Below are 15,590 nucleotides of genomic sequence, written 5' to 3' on the forward strand. Positions count from 1 at the left end.
ACTTTGTTGTTTTTGGTTTGTTTTTATAAACCTTTTCTGTGTTTCTCATCTAGAGAAGATCCTTTAGCATTTGTGGAAGAGCTAGTTTGGTGGTACTGAATTCTCTCAGCTTTTGCCTTTCCATAAAGCTTTTGATTTCTCCTTCATATCTGAATGAGATCCTTGTTGGGTAGAGTAATCTTGGTTGTAGGTTTTTCTCTTTCATCACTTGAAGTATGTCCTCCCATTCACTTCTGGCCCGAAGTTTCTATTGAAAGATCAGCTGTCATCCTTATGGGGATCCCCTGTGTTATTTGTTGCTTTTCCTTTGCTGCTTTTAATATTTGCTTTTTGTGTTTGATCTTTGTTAGTTTGATTAATATGTGTCTTGCGGTGTTTTGCCTTGGGTTTATCCTGTTTGGGACTCTCTAGGTTTCTTGGCCTTGGGTGGTTATTTCCTCCCCCATTTAAGGGAAGTTTTTGACTATTATCTCCTCAAGTATTTTCTCATGCCCTTTCTTTTTGTCTTCTTCTGGGACACCTATTGTTCAAATGTTGGGGTGTTTAACATTGTCCAGAGGACTCTGAGGTTGTCCTCATTTCTTTTAATTCTTTTTTCTTTTTTCCTTTCTGCTTCACTTATTTCCACCATTCTATCTTCCACCTCACTTATCCTCTCTTCTGCCTCAGTTATTCTACTGTTGGTTCCATCCAGAGTTCTTTTAATCTTAGTTACTGCATTGTTCATTATTGACTGACTCTTCTTTATTTCTTCTAGGTCCTTGTTAAACATTTCTTGCATCTTCTCAATCCTTGTCTCTAGTCTATTTATCTGTAAATCCATTTTCCCCCCAAGATTTTGGATCATCTTTACTATCATTATTCTGAATTTTTTATCAGGTAGACTCCTTATCTCCTCCTTTGTTTGGTTTGGTGGGATTTTATCATCTTCCTTCACCTGCTAAATATTTCTCTGCCTCTTCATTTTGTTTAGATTGCTGTGTTTGGGGTTCCCTTTCTGCAGGCTGGAAGTTTGTGGTTTTTCTTAATTGTGGAGTCTGCTCCCTGTGGGTGGAGTTGGACCAGTGGCTTGTCAAGGTTTCCTGGTTGGGGGAACTGGTGTCTGGTGGGTGGAGCTAGATCTCTTCTCTCTGGAGACAGAGTTCATACACGACCACTGGAAAAACCATAGCTTTGACCAGACGGACCTTTGTCGGCAAAATGATGTCTCTGCTTTTTAATACGCTGTCTAGGTTGGTCATAGCTTTTCTTTCAAGGAGCAAGCATCTTTTAATTTCAGAGCTGCAGTCACCATCTGTGGTGATTTTGGACCCCAAGAAAAGAAAGTCTGTCACTGTTTCCATTGTTTCCCCATTTATTTGTCATGAGGTGATGGGACCGGATGCGAATGATCTTAGTTTTTTAAACGTTGAGTTTTAAGCCAACTTTTTCACTCTCCTCTTTCACTTTCATCAGGAGGTTCTTTAGTTCCTCTTCACTTTCTGCCATAATGGTGCTGTCACCTGCATATCTGAGATTATTAATATTTCTCCCTGCAATCCAGATTCCACCTTGTGGTTCATCCAGCCCAGGATTTCGCATGATGAACTCTGCATATAAGTTAAATAAGCAGGGTGACAATACACAGCCTTGATGTATTCCTTTCCCAATTTTAAACCTGTCCATTGTTCCCTGTCCGATTCTAACTGTTGCTTCTTGACTTGCATACAGGTTTCACAGGAGGCAGGTAAGGTGGTCCGGTATTCCTATCTCTTTAAGAATTTCCACAGTTTGTTGTCAACCAGGCTCAGAGTCTTAGCCACTGGACCACCAGGGAAGTCCTTCTAGCTGGTTGTAATATTACTTTTTTGTCTTCAGTTTTCAGAAGTTACGATTATGACATATCTTGGCATGGATTTCTCTGGATTTATTGTTTGAGACTTGCTCAGCTTCTAGAATCTGCAAACTGGTATCTTTTGCCAAATTGGGGGGATTTTCAGTGATTATTTCCATAAGCACTTTTTCAGTTTCATCTTCTTTCTCATCTCCTTCTGAAATTCCCATGACACAAATATAATAAATATTCCCCACAGGTCTCAGGCTCTGTTAACTTTTTCTAGTCTAATTGTCTCTGTTGCTCAGAAATGGGTAATATCTACTACTCTGTCTTCAAGTTCACTAATTCTTCCTCCCTCTGTCCTTTCATTCATTGAATCTGTTTACTGAGTTTCAAAATTTCAGTTGTTAATTTTCAGTGCTAGAATTTTCATTTGATTCTTCTTTATATCTTCAGTTTCTCTCCTAAGGCTTTCTATTTTTTTCACTTGTTCAAGCACGTTCACTGTTCACTGTAGCATTTTTTATAATGGCTTTTAATTTAAAATCCTGTTGGATAATTCTAACATCAGTGTCATTTTGGTGATGGTATCTATTGATTGTCTTTTCTTATTCAACTTGAAATTTTCCAGGCTCTTGATATGACAAATGATTTTCAAGTGAACCCTGGATATTTTGGGTATTACATTTCAAGAATGTGAATCTTATTTCAATCTCCTCTTTCAGCAGGCTTCAGGTGACCTGAGCATCAGTGGAGGAAAAAGAGTGCTGCTGGATGTGGGAAATATGGGGTGTGACTACTACCGCTGAACACTTGTGAGAATTCTGGCTTCCAGCTAATACCCCTGACTGGGAGGGATAGCAATGCCTCATTTCTGCTTCTCATTGACACTGTGGGAATGGCCTCATTACTGCCTCGAATCAGTGACAGACTTGATTCTCCAATAGACCTCTTCTGATATCAACCAGGCAAGAAGCCAGAGGGATGCCTCCTTCTTTGTGGGTAGAAGTCCAGGCTCCCTGTGACCACTGACACCAGAGGTTTGTCTAGGTTTATCATAGTTTTTCTTCCAAGGAGCAAATATCTTTTAATTTCATGGCTGCAGTCACCATCTGCAGTGATTTTGCAGCTCAAGAAAAGCAAATCTGTCACTGTTTGCACTTTTCCCCTATCTATTTGCCATGAGGTAATGGGACCAGATGCCATGATCTTAGTTTTTTGAATGCTGAGTTTTAAGCCAGCTTTTACACTCCCCTCTTTCACCCTCATCAAGAGGCTCTTTAGTTCCTCTTCTCTTTCTGACATTAGAGTGGCATCATCTGTATATCTGAGGTTGTTGATATTTCTCTTGACTCCAGCTTGTGATTCATCTAGCCCAGTATTTTACATGATACTCTGCACATAAGTTAAATAAGCAGGGTGACAATAAACAGCCTTGATATACTCCTTTCCAATTTGGAACCAGTCCATTGTTCCTTGTCTGTTTCTACCTGTAGCTTCTTGACTCACATATAGGTTTCTCAGGAGACAGGTAATGTGATCTGGTATCCCCATCTTTTTAATACTTTCCCACAATTTGCTGTGATCCACACAGCCAAACTTTAGCATAGTCAATCAAGCAGATGTTTTTCTGTAATTTCCTTGCTTTCTCTATGATCAATGACTCCACAGAGTAGGCTTTTCTTGGGGCAAAAAGAAAATCGAGGCTACTAACTACTCTGTCTTTCTCTGGTCCTGAGCTTCCCAGCCAGTTTGTCTTCTCTCTGCCTTTCAGATTCTGCTTATATTTGCTTTATGCAAAAGCCCAGGGTTGTTAGCTGTACTTAGCAGAATGTGTAAGAAAATGTACCAGCTCATTCCTTTTTATTGCTAATAGTAGTCCATTGTTTGGATGTAGCAGTTTATGTCTATTCACCATCTGAAGGACAACCTTTAAGTAGCTTCCCGTTTGGGGCTATTATGAAAAAATCTGCTAAAGCATTCACAGTAAGTTTTTGTGTGAATCTAATTTTCTTTTCTCTTGGTTAGATACTAGGAGTCGGACTACTGGATCCCATGGTTAAGTGTACATTTAAGTTTGCATTTTTCCAGATTTGTACCATTTTAACTCATACTAATAATGTATGACAGTCCCAGTTGCTTTGATTCTTGCCTGCATTTGGTATTGTCAATTTAATTATTTTCTTAAGTCTTTCTTGTAAGTGTGTAACGGCATCTCATCGTGAGTTTAGCTTGCACTTCCCTAATGACTAGTGATATTGAGTATATTCTCATGCCCAATTTTCATCCATATACCTGGTAAAGTGTTCAAATCCTTTGCCTATCTTTTTGAGTTATTTTCTTAGCTTTGAGAGTTCTTTTTATGTCCTACTTACAAGTTCTTTGTTGGATACAGCTTTTTTTTCACTCAGTTTCTACTACCAATAACTGGCTAATGTTCAAGACCTATTTATTAAACCAAGGTCTAATAAGTAATTCTAGACTTCTATGTTGTAATGAAGACTACACTCAAGTGTTTTCAGTTTTCCAAGTAGTAAAATGAACTTATTTTCCACCTACTATTATTCATTATCTTTGAGAAACTTTTGGAAAATGTACTAATTACTATGACATTGCAAGTACTACTTATAATTTTAAAGCAAAACATTCATTGAGTGTTTTAAAGACACAAGTATATTAAGGAGTCAGCCTGCTCCTTAATCCAAGAAAGTTTAGTAGATCACAAATTCATTCACGATTTTCAGTATAATGAAAGAGAGGAGAAAAAAAGCCTATAAAGCCAAAAATCACATGAAGCCTGTGTGTCAAAGAGAGCATGCAGGTAACAGACGTGATGTATGGTCAGGAGGCATACCTAGATCACTGTCTGGTGCTTCAGAACTTGTGCTCGACTTTTCACACAGATGCGTAAGCTGTCCTGGTGGAGCTTGTTGTTGCTGCTGCTGCCTGAAACATTCAAGAGTGAATGCACATTTAAAAAACAAAACCTAAGAATAAATATGCCATGAGAAAAACCATTCCCATGGAAAATAAATGATTCCACAAAAGCGTCACTGGCTTGAACACCCCAAAAGAAGGCAAGAGCAATCATGCTGATGGAAAAAACTTATGATTACCAAAGGGTAAAGGGGGGGATAAATGAGGAGTTTGGGATTAATAGATATATACTACTATATATAAAATATGTAACAAGGTCCTACTGTATAGCATAGTGAATTATATTCAATATCTTATAATAACCTATAACAGAAAAGAATCTGAAAAAGAATATATATATATATGTATATATATATCTCTCTCAATAATTTTGCTGTCCACCTGAAATTAACACATTATAAATCAACTACACTTCAATTTTTAAAAGAAAGAGCAATCAGTCTGACATAAGTTACTGAAAAGCATCACAGTGCTGATCCCAGGAAACCTAGATAGAAAATTCACATTTATCAGACAAATTAACAGATAGGTACTTTCACCATAAAGATAACACATTGTACCAATGGAGTCACTATTTTTATGCAAATGTGTTGGTTTACAGGTCCTTAATATTGTTGGAAGTCACTGAAAATAAGCACCTTTGAAAAGATAAAGCATCTCAAATTATGGGCAGATTAAAATGATCCTTCCATGGCTGGCTCCTCCCTGTCATTCATATCTAGGCTTCAGTATCTCCTCAGAGGCTTCGGGGGTGGCTTTGATGGTGAAGAATCTGCCTGCCAATGCAGGAGACCCAGATTTGATCCCCGGGTCAGGAAGATCCCTTGAAGGAGAAAACGGCAACCCATTCCAGTATTCTTGCCTTGTGAATCCCATGGACACAGGGTATTTCCTGACTGTTTGAGCTAAAGCAGCCACCTGCCTTTCTCACACTTTCATTTAATTTTCAGTATAAACTATCATCATCTGATATTCCTTTGCCTGTCTCCCTCCGTAGAATCATAAACTATGAGAGCACAAAGCTTATCCTGCTTGTTTCTCCAGCACCTAAACCTGTGCTCGTCACCAAGTACTTTATGAATGAAAGAAATTAAAACAGCTATTTAACCTGCATTATCAAGTTTCAGTAATACCTGCTGCATTAAAGTAAGTTCTCCCTGTATTTTTTCAAAAGGAAAATCCATGTCATAACAATTCACACATTAAAGCATTTAAACATGATGTTTATGATGTAAATAGGTAGGAGAGTGTCCTTATACTCAGAAAATACACACTTAAGTTTTGAGAAATATGATGGAAAATTGTGTTTGTACTTAAGTTTTGAGAAATATAATGGAAAATTGTGTTTGTAAGTTATTCTAAAGTGGTTCAGAAATATCAACAATTGGGAAATCTAGGTGGAGAGTATAAGGAACTCTGAACTATTTCTGCTTTTACATCAATTTACAATTACTTCATATACATACATATGTATATGCTAAAAATTTTCAAAAAACAAAACTTATAAACAGCTGACAATCTAAGCAAGAAGCTATAGCTTTCAAAAAAATGCATAAAAGGATCTTTAAAGGAAGCAGATTTTTTTTTTTTATGAATACAAAATTCTTTAATGGGTTAATGAATGATACTTTCTGTTTTTTATCAACCTCACCCTCTAAGGTATTTCTTTCTTTTTTTTTTTTTTTTTACTGTTTTTTCAAATTTATTTTTTTATTGAAGGTTAATTGCCTTACAGAATTTTGTTGTTTTGTCAAACCTCAACATGAATCAGCCATAGGTATACATATATCCAATCCCTTTTGAACCTCCCTCCCATCTCCCTCCCCATCCCACCCCTCTAGGTTGATACAGAACCCCTAGTTGAGTCTCCTGAGCCATAAAGCAAATTCTCATTGGCTATCTATTTTACATATGGCAATGTAAGTTTCCAGGTTACTCTTTCCATACATCTCACCCTCTTCTCCCCTCTCCCCATGCCCACAAGTCTATTCTCTATGTCTGTTTCTCCACTGCTGCCCTGTAAATACATTATTCAGAATCATTTTTCTAGATTCCATATACGTGCGTTAGAATACGATATTTATCTTTCTTTCTGACTCACTTCACTCTGTATAATAAGTTCTGGGTTCATCCACCTCATCAGAACTGACTCAAATGCACTCCTTTTTATGTCTGAATAATATTCCATTGTGTATATGTACAACTTCTTTATCCATTCATCTGTTGATGGGCATCTAGGTTGCTTCCATGTTCTAGCTGTTGTAAATAGTGCTGCAATGACAGTGAAATACATGTGTCTTTTTCAACCCTGGTTTCCTCAGGGTATATGCCTAGGAGTGGGATTGCTGGGTCATATGGTGGTTTTATTCCTAGTTTTTTTAAGGAATGCTCCATACCGTCTTCCATTGTGGCTGTATCAATTTACATTCCCACCAACAGTGCAAGAGCATTCCCTTTTCTCCACACCCTCTCCAGCATTTATTGTTTGTAGACTTTTTGATGATGGCCATTTTGACCGATGTAAGGTGGTATCTCTTGGTTTTGATTTGCATTTCTCTAATAATGAGTGATGTTGAGCATCTTTTCTTGTGTTTGTTAGCCATCTGTATGTCTTCTTTGGAGATGTGTCTATTTAGGTCTCTTTCCCACTTTTTGATTGGGTTGTTTTTCTGGTATTGAGTTGTATGAGCTGCTTGTATAATTGGAAATTAATCCTTTGTCAGTTGTTTCATTTCCTATTATTTTCTCTCATTTTGAGGGTTGTCTTTTCACCTTGCTTACAGTTTTCTTTGCTGTGCAAAAGCTTTTAAGTTTAATCAGGTCCCACTTCTTTACTTTTGTTTTTATTTCCATTACTCTAGGAGGTGGGTCATAGAGGATCTTGCTTTGATTTATGTCATCCAGTGTTCTGCCTATGTTTTTCTGGTCTTGCATTTAGGTCTTTAATCCATTTTGACTTTATCTTTGTGTATGGTGTTAGGAAGTATTTTAATTTCATTCTTTTACATGTAGCTGTCCAGTTTTTCCAGCACCATTTATTGAAGAGGCTGTCTTTGACCCATTGTATATTCTTGCCTCCTTTGTCAAAAATAAGGTACCCATAGACACATGAGTTTATTTCTGGGCTTTCTATCTTGTCCCATTGGTCTATATTTCTGTTTTTGTGCCAGTAACAAACTGTCTTGATGACTGTAGCTTTTTAGTATAATCTGAAGTCAGGAAGAAGCAGCATTTTTAAATGACCAATAACACAATAGGGCTTCGCTTGTAGCTCAGATGGTATAGCAACTGCCTGCAATGCAGGAGACCTGGGTTCAATCCCTGGGTTGGGAAGATCCCCTGGAGAAGGAAAAGGCTACCCACTCCAGTATTCTTACTTGGAGAATCCCATGGACAGGAGAGCCTGGTGGGCTACAATCCATGGGGTCACAAAGAGTCGGACATGACTGAGCAACTAACACATACAACACTATAAAATAGAATAGAATAGCACACTTTTATCTAGGGCCCCTCTTAATCTTGTGTTTTAAATATGAGCAACGAGGCAAATTCAGCCAGTGGGACTTGCAGTTTTTCCCTGCTGGCCTCTGAGCCAGACACTGATGTATGCACAGGTTCTGGTGAGCCTGGCTAACAAGGGACACAGCGGCAGTGGGCTCCCACGAGCATACTCTGATTCTGGAATGTGACACGAAAAAGACAGGCTGTGAGGTACGAGGAATTCCTGGCACATCCTGTCCAGGCCCTCCTCCCCCTCCATTCAAGAAAGTATTTCAGAATGCAAGGGAGTGATAGGTGAGACAGTGCCTTTAGAGAAACAACCTTCATTCTACTTCAAAGTGAGAAGTAAATCAACGGCCAGCCTTGAGAGTATTTTGACAACTTTCCTATGTGGGGACACTGTAAGATGGAACATGTTCAAATGGTAAGTCAGTATCCTTTCCCCCCTGTGCCTTCTAACATGCCTTCAGCATGAGAAAGGCTGGAAAACTGAAAACTACACATCTTAGACTGTTTTCAAGTTAGAAGTCTGGCTACCAGTTAAACACACGCCTGAGACATACACAGCAGGGGAGGTACAGTCTTCTTCCTGCAGCTTTGGTGGGTCTCTGCTGGGAAGTAAGGTCATGGAGATGCCAGTTCCACAATCCTGCTTCCTGGCAGCAGCAGCGGGGGCCAGACTGCAGGTTCCCATGTCTAGGCAACTGTGGTGGCAGCTACTCCTGGTCCTAGGGGCACAGCTAAAGCAGTGTGTTCTTAAACTCAATATCCTGATTCCGCTTTGTCCAAAGGAGGCTTGAGAGGGAGGGAGGGGATAGATGTATATTTATGGCCGATTCACACTGTTGTACAGCAGAAACCAACACAACAGTGTAAAGCAATTACCCTCCAGTTAAACATTTTAAAAAATCTCTAAGTAGTTTCTGTTTTTTAAGCTGGACTCTGATAAACTACATCACACCACTGAAGTGGTAGTTCAAGTATTAGGTAATCAGAAAATCACAGTAATCCATGACTATGAAAACACTGGGTTTTCCTGGTGGCTCAGAAGGTAAACAATCTGCCTGCAATGCAGGAGATCCGGGTTCAATCCCTAGGTCAGGAAGATCCCCTGGAGAAGGGAATGGCTCCCTTGTTTCTCTCCTGGTTAAGAACCACTCTTTTAAGTGACAGAAAGAAAGAATCAGCATCATATCAGAGTTACATCTGGAGAAGACATTAATAATGCTAAGTGTATCCGTAGGCTACTTCACAGTTTACAAAACAGTTTTACATACACTGCCTCATTTGATGTTCATAACACGGGAATTAAGGTTTCACAATGATATAGCTGATAAAGTAGTTTTGCTCAGGGTCTATATGTACCATGGATTTGGAGATTACCACTGGGCAAAAATATCACAGCTATGAAAGTATCAGCTAACAATGCCTACTCATAAACTATAAATTTGTTAACAGGTAGACTTTCAACAGTATTTTCACGCTTAATCCATGAACACTGTGGCTATTACATTAAGTATGAAGCTTCAAATACTCTACAGAAAAAAAGACAACTATAAATTTCAATGAATAATAAATTAGCACCAGGGTAAGTTTGGAAAAGATCAGAAGTAAGAAATGACTCCACAGCCTTACAGCCAAGTTCTCCACAATACAAGCTATTGTGACAAGGACCCATCTAGGTTTAGTAATCAGGAATTCTGTGAAAGGCAAAAATTAGTTTCTCAGCTCCTTCAATCATGAGTCCTACAGGATTCTGAACACTAACCAAAGTTAAAAAGCAACCCCAAGAAGTTAGGTCTTAACTCTTCTCAGCAACAACTGTGTAAAACATTCTCTATGTCTACTCAAGTTACCACCAGTATTTTCAAAGTCAAACTAGGAGGTAGGGGATAGGAAGCTGAAGCTGGAACCATCACTGTACTTTCTTACCTAATCAACTACCCCCAATCAGAAAGGAGACTCAGACATTTTTAAAAGGGCACAACATTGAATAAAACATCTGCATTAGTTATAGCTAGCACTGTGCTTGTTATAACTTACTTAGTTATTATGAAATGTTAGTTACTGCATTATCCTTTGTGCTATAAAAAATCTAATTTACTGAAAGTTCTATGTTTTTAATCCTTAAAAACTTTTTTTAACCCTTAAAAACTTTTTTTTAACAAAAGAGGGATTTGTTTTTATACTTTAAAGATGGTTTCCTTTTCTTGGATGTACTTGTGAATGTAACAGTTTCTCTATAAAGTATGTCTATGTTTATTCTGGAAAAAACTAAAGTCTCAGAAAAGCACGGTAGAGGTATCACTTGGAAACTGTTCTGGAGAGCAGTTTAGAAATCTTTACCAAGGCTTTAAAAATGTTCCTGCACTTTAACTTAGTAATCTGAAATTTTCAGGATAATTAGAAGAAATGATGAGAGATTTGAGGCATAAAGTCAATGCAAGGATTGCTCATTGCATTATTAATTATAATAGCAAAAATCAATGGGTTCATAAATTGTGATACATACATTTTATGAACTACAACACAGCCTCTTGCAAAGAATATTCACAATCATGAGAACATATGATATACAATATACGTGCATTTGTGTGACTATAAGTGTGTGACTGTCAAAACACTATCATTAGTTATTAAAGGTAGGATTGTGGTTTTTTAGATTTAGATATCTCATAAGATAAATTTTCCAAAATATTATTTTTTATCTAGTTAAACACTGAAAGCTGTTTTTAGCACTGACTAGTTAGTTGATGATATTATAGAACTACCATTAATAATTATCATGTGATCTTTATTCCACTATTGTGTGACAAAAGCATTTGGTGATATTAAGAAAAAACCATGTATTTTAGAGACAGACATGAAAATCAATACAGATGAAATATTATGATTTAGATTTATTACAAAATAACCCCACCCTGGGGTGGGGGGGTGGTGGTACAAGAGTAAACAGCATGGGAGACGGGGGCAGAAAAACCAAGATGGCCAGTGTGCTGGTATCTGTTACATGTGGGCAACAGGTAAATCAGGGTTCTTTATGCTAGCTTCTCTACTTGCACATAAATTTGAAGTTTATCATATTTAAAAAATAAAAAAGTTAATTTTAAAATTGTAAAGGGAGTGACAAGCACTAATAAGCACTATTTTGAGATTTTTATACAGAGTTAAATCCATTAATCTATCACTGAATAAAGACTAGAAATATCTCACATTAAGAGGATGTCAGTTGATCAGAACTTTCCTTCATATACTTCTGAGTTGTGACTTAAAAAAAAAAACAGAAAACAAGGTAAATATTATCTTCATTACACCATCCAATGTAAAATGCGCCAACATTTTAGATACAGCTAAAGTACTACCAAATATGATGTGTAAGAGTCTTCCGCATTGCAGAGATGTTGAAATGTGAAAATATGTGCATCTTAGAATTGAGAAAATATAGTAAATAACAGGCCAGACTCAGCCACTGCCTTAGTTCTCTGAGCTGGGATCAGAGGATGTGAACATCTATTAGAGATCTTCTGATGGTAAGATGGAGTTTTATCTTTAAAAAAGAGAAAAGGGGATGAAGACCTGTGAATGATGGTTACTGGCAAGGATAATGATATGGGTGAAATTTCTATTTTGAGAGCACTTATACAGCTTGGCACAAAGTTAGGTCCTAGGAGCTGATGGTTGAGATTTACAGTTCCTCTCATGCCCCCGATGCTGATGGGCCTGTGGCACCCCCCAGTGTGGTAACGAGCAGAGCGGTTAAGCACCAGCGCTATTTGAGAGTGTGTTCTATGACAAATGGTGTTTTTCCTATTAATTGACAGGAGAACTTTGTAGGGTTGGTCAGGTAACCAAGAAGTATATTCAAAGGACCACAGGGCTTTGTTCTTGCCTTGATCCAATTCCATTTCTCTTTTGATGACTGAAATTTTACAAGACTTCCTTCACCCTATTTCATGAAAATTTAATTAGTACTGAGGCAAAGTTTTCTCCTAAAACTATATTTGATTTCAGTTTATTAGCTATAAACTTTTAAAAACTACATTCAAATGTTCATAGGGTCAGTCACTAGTCAGTCTTTAAAAAGGAGAGAATTCTAAATAAAATAAATGGTTAGGTCAAAGCTATATGTCTACAAATAGACAAAATAGCCAAGATAAATAGAAAATATGCAGTTTTAATATGGTACCAACTACTTTACTTTTCAAAGTAGGCTTCTCTTCTCTTCCGTAGCTCTTCTGAAGTAGGATGTGAACCCGATGTCTGTGGGATATCTTGACATCTATTTCTGGAAGTACCTGAAAACCAAATAAAACACAACAAAAAACAGTTTTATTTACCAAGTCATGACGTGTTTATACCAGGTGAAGGAGGTTTCAAAAAGTTTTCTTCTCAAAACTATTCTGTACCATTCTGTAAATGTAAGAAAGTCTCTGAAAGGTTCAGGGAAAATCAGAATAAGGTAGTTCAATCTAACCTGTGTCCACTGCAACCACACCTACTACCATTTGTGACAGAGTGGACATGAGGTAAGCTCAACGACCATCTGGTAGGAGAAATAACTAGCACCACACTTACTTGCTCTTATTAGAAATGAATCTACACTTTTTAAAAATTAATTAATTAATTTATTTGGCTGCATTGAGTCAGCTATGGCACGTGGGATCTTCCTTGCACCATGGGGAATCTTTGCTTGAGGCACACAGACCCTGTAGTTGTAGCACTTGTGGGCTTAGTTGCTCTGAGACATGTGGGATTTCAGTTCCTTGACCAAGGATTGAACACGTGTCCCCTGCATTGCAAAGAGGATTCTTAACCAATGTACCACACCAGGGAAGTCCCAGAAATCAATCTACACTTTTGAAGGCACAGAATTCCTAGAAGTAACTTAAAGTGGATGATTGTAAAATAAACCCATTCTGTGTATTCCTCTATCTTCAAACATTTGGGTACTGACACAACTTAAGTATGTTTCTGTGTTCTTACTAAATTATTGCTCCAATCAGATTCTGCACAAATTGTGAAATGACATGGGAAGAAGAGTAAAGTACACAAAAATATCTAAAACTAATAAGGCTGGTGTCTGTCCACCACTGGGCTAACCTAGCAGGACTCTGCTAATCCAAAATGGGCCTGTGCACCATACAGAGTACTCAGACGTGGCCAGGAGGCATGAGCAGTTCAGGATAAAATATAGCATAAAAAGGATAATCTTCATATTAACAGAAACCCAATTTTATTTAGATCCTTAAGGAATTCAATTGATGAGTAATTTCATTAGAAAGTAAAAGGCAAATTCACATTAGACAGAAACAAAACAACTCCTCCCAAAAAGAAAACCCGTCACACTTTTTAAGTAAGCCCCTTTGAGCAGCGTCCCAGACATTTCCCTCCACTTGGATTCCCTGGGGTGGGAGAGGGATGGGAGTGGGTGGGGGAAGAGGTGTGGTGAGCTAAAAGAGTGAGCCCACCAAAGTGAGCTTAAGCTAAAAGTTCCACTGCCAGTAAGTTTCAGAGTTTTGTAAAATCAGTTTATAGTCTCTGTCCAGACCTTCCTTCATAGCCACTAGAATGCATTTAAACAGCTGGTCTGGGCAAGGGTCCACTAACCTCACAATGATTAGTTCCATTTAGTACTGTGTTTGCACAATATTATAACCAAACTGAATGACCAGAAATAAAAATATAACTAGTCCTAATATAACACAAGTCATAAAAAGTTATATGTATTAAATAATATCCAAAAGTTATTTGTATTAAATAATATCTAAAAAAACAATACCTGATTATACATAGCTACTGCTTCTGCAGTGACTGTCAAAGAACTTCTACCAATAGTATATTAACTTCCAGAAGAACTAAAAATGATCTAAATCAATTGCTTCAACAACAAATAAAGTAAGTGCTGGAATGTCCATACCTTGCATACTGAGCTGAATGGCCCTGCGGAGATCGGCTTCTTCATCTTCCATGTCAATTTCTTGGCGACTTAGTGCCAGAGCCCTCTGGAAGTCCTCCTCATCCTCGTCTAACATTCCTGTCCCATCATTTACCTCTAAGACGCGTTCTAGATCTGTTTTCTGGACTCTAAAGAATAAAAGCACAAATAATAACTGCAGACCGTTCTTCTATTTTAGCTATAGAGACATTTATAAACCAAAGATGTTTATGTAAGTTGAAAATGTACACTTTTTTTTTGCAGATAACGTCTAATCATACAAAGGTCCTATTGTGATATGAATTTGTGTTGGGAAGTACACTTAAATAATTCAGAGAACTGATCCAAAGTTAAACCAATAAGCTACACTTAAACAGAAAGGTCTAAAAAAACCCCACCAACAATAAAAGGACCACATCTTCAATGTAAGCATGTAAAGTTAATTCTCGTAATGAAATACTATCATATACCCAACACTACAAGCCCAGCTTTACCTCTGTTCTTTAAGTTGTGCTAATTCTTCTCCAATAAGTTTTGGTCGATGCATCTGTTGGACCCTGATCATCTGTAGAAGTTGGTCAGCTTCGCAATCTGGCAGATCACCCTTAACAACAAATATAGAGTAACCTAAAAAAAAAAAGGCAAAAATTATCTACAAGAGCCAGCAAGTGATTAAAAATTGATTGAAAATGACAGCAGATAGAGAGGCAGCACAACAGCAGGAAGCCCGCAGACCAAGGAGTGAGGAAGGCCTGGGTCCAAATAACGGTTCTTACACTTACCAGTGGGGTGGCCTAGGACAAATTACTTAAGGTCTTTAAGCCTCACTTCCATATACATAGATTTCTTCAATTGGTCTTAGTTGGATCTTTCGTTGTGGCATGTGGGCTTAGCTGCTCGGTTGCGTGTAGGATCTTATTAATAGTTTCCCAACCAGGAATCAAACCCATGTCCCCTTCATTGCAAGGCAAATTCTTAACCACTGGACAACCAAGGAAGTCTCTCTAAGCCTCTTCACCTGTAAAATGGGAAGAGCCATCTCACAGAGTGACTATGAGAAGTATTTGAATCTGAAAAGGGCTCTAATTAAGTAAGAACATGGAAACATACCTAATTTGTGCTTAGTAATTTGTGGAGAATCTGACTGGGGCAATAATTAAGAGGCTTCCCTGGTGGCTCAGCTGGTAAAGAATCTGCCTGCAATGTGGGAAACCTGGGTTCGATCCCTGGGTTGGGAAGATCCCCTGGAGAAGGGAACGACTACCCACTCCAGTATTCTGGCCTGGAGAATTCCATGGACTGTATGGGGTTGCAAAGAGTTGGACATGACTGAGCAACTTTACATTCACTTTCCATGGAAATATACTTAAAACATACTAAAACAGTGCTTGACCAAGTAGC

At 37.9% G+C, this 15,590-nt stretch overlaps 1 protein-coding gene across 2 annotated transcripts in view; it reads right to left on the bottom strand.

Moving 5' to 3' along the window:
• ATXN3 (ataxin 3) overlaps positions 1-15,590 on the bottom strand; it is a 44,379-nt gene that overhangs the window by 10,982 nt on the left and 17,807 nt on the right. For both annotated transcript variants that reach the window (XM_043922326.1, XM_043922325.1), the window contains 4 exons: positions 14,684-14,816; positions 14,172-14,338; positions 12,453-12,549; positions 4,671-4,762 (listed from right to left, as the gene is read on the bottom strand). In XM_043922326.1, the coding sequence (XP_043778261.1) occupies positions 4,671-4,762; positions 12,453-12,549; positions 14,172-14,338; positions 14,684-14,816 (489 nt within the window). The remainder of the gene's footprint in view (positions 1-4,670; positions 4,763-12,452; positions 12,550-14,171; positions 14,339-14,683; positions 14,817-15,590) is intronic.

This window comes from Cervus elaphus, chromosome 13 (genome assembly GCF_910594005.1).
Source record: "Cervus elaphus chromosome 13, mCerEla1.1, whole genome shotgun sequence".
Classification (NCBI taxonomy): Eukaryota; Metazoa; Chordata; class Mammalia; order Artiodactyla; family Cervidae; genus Cervus; species Cervus elaphus.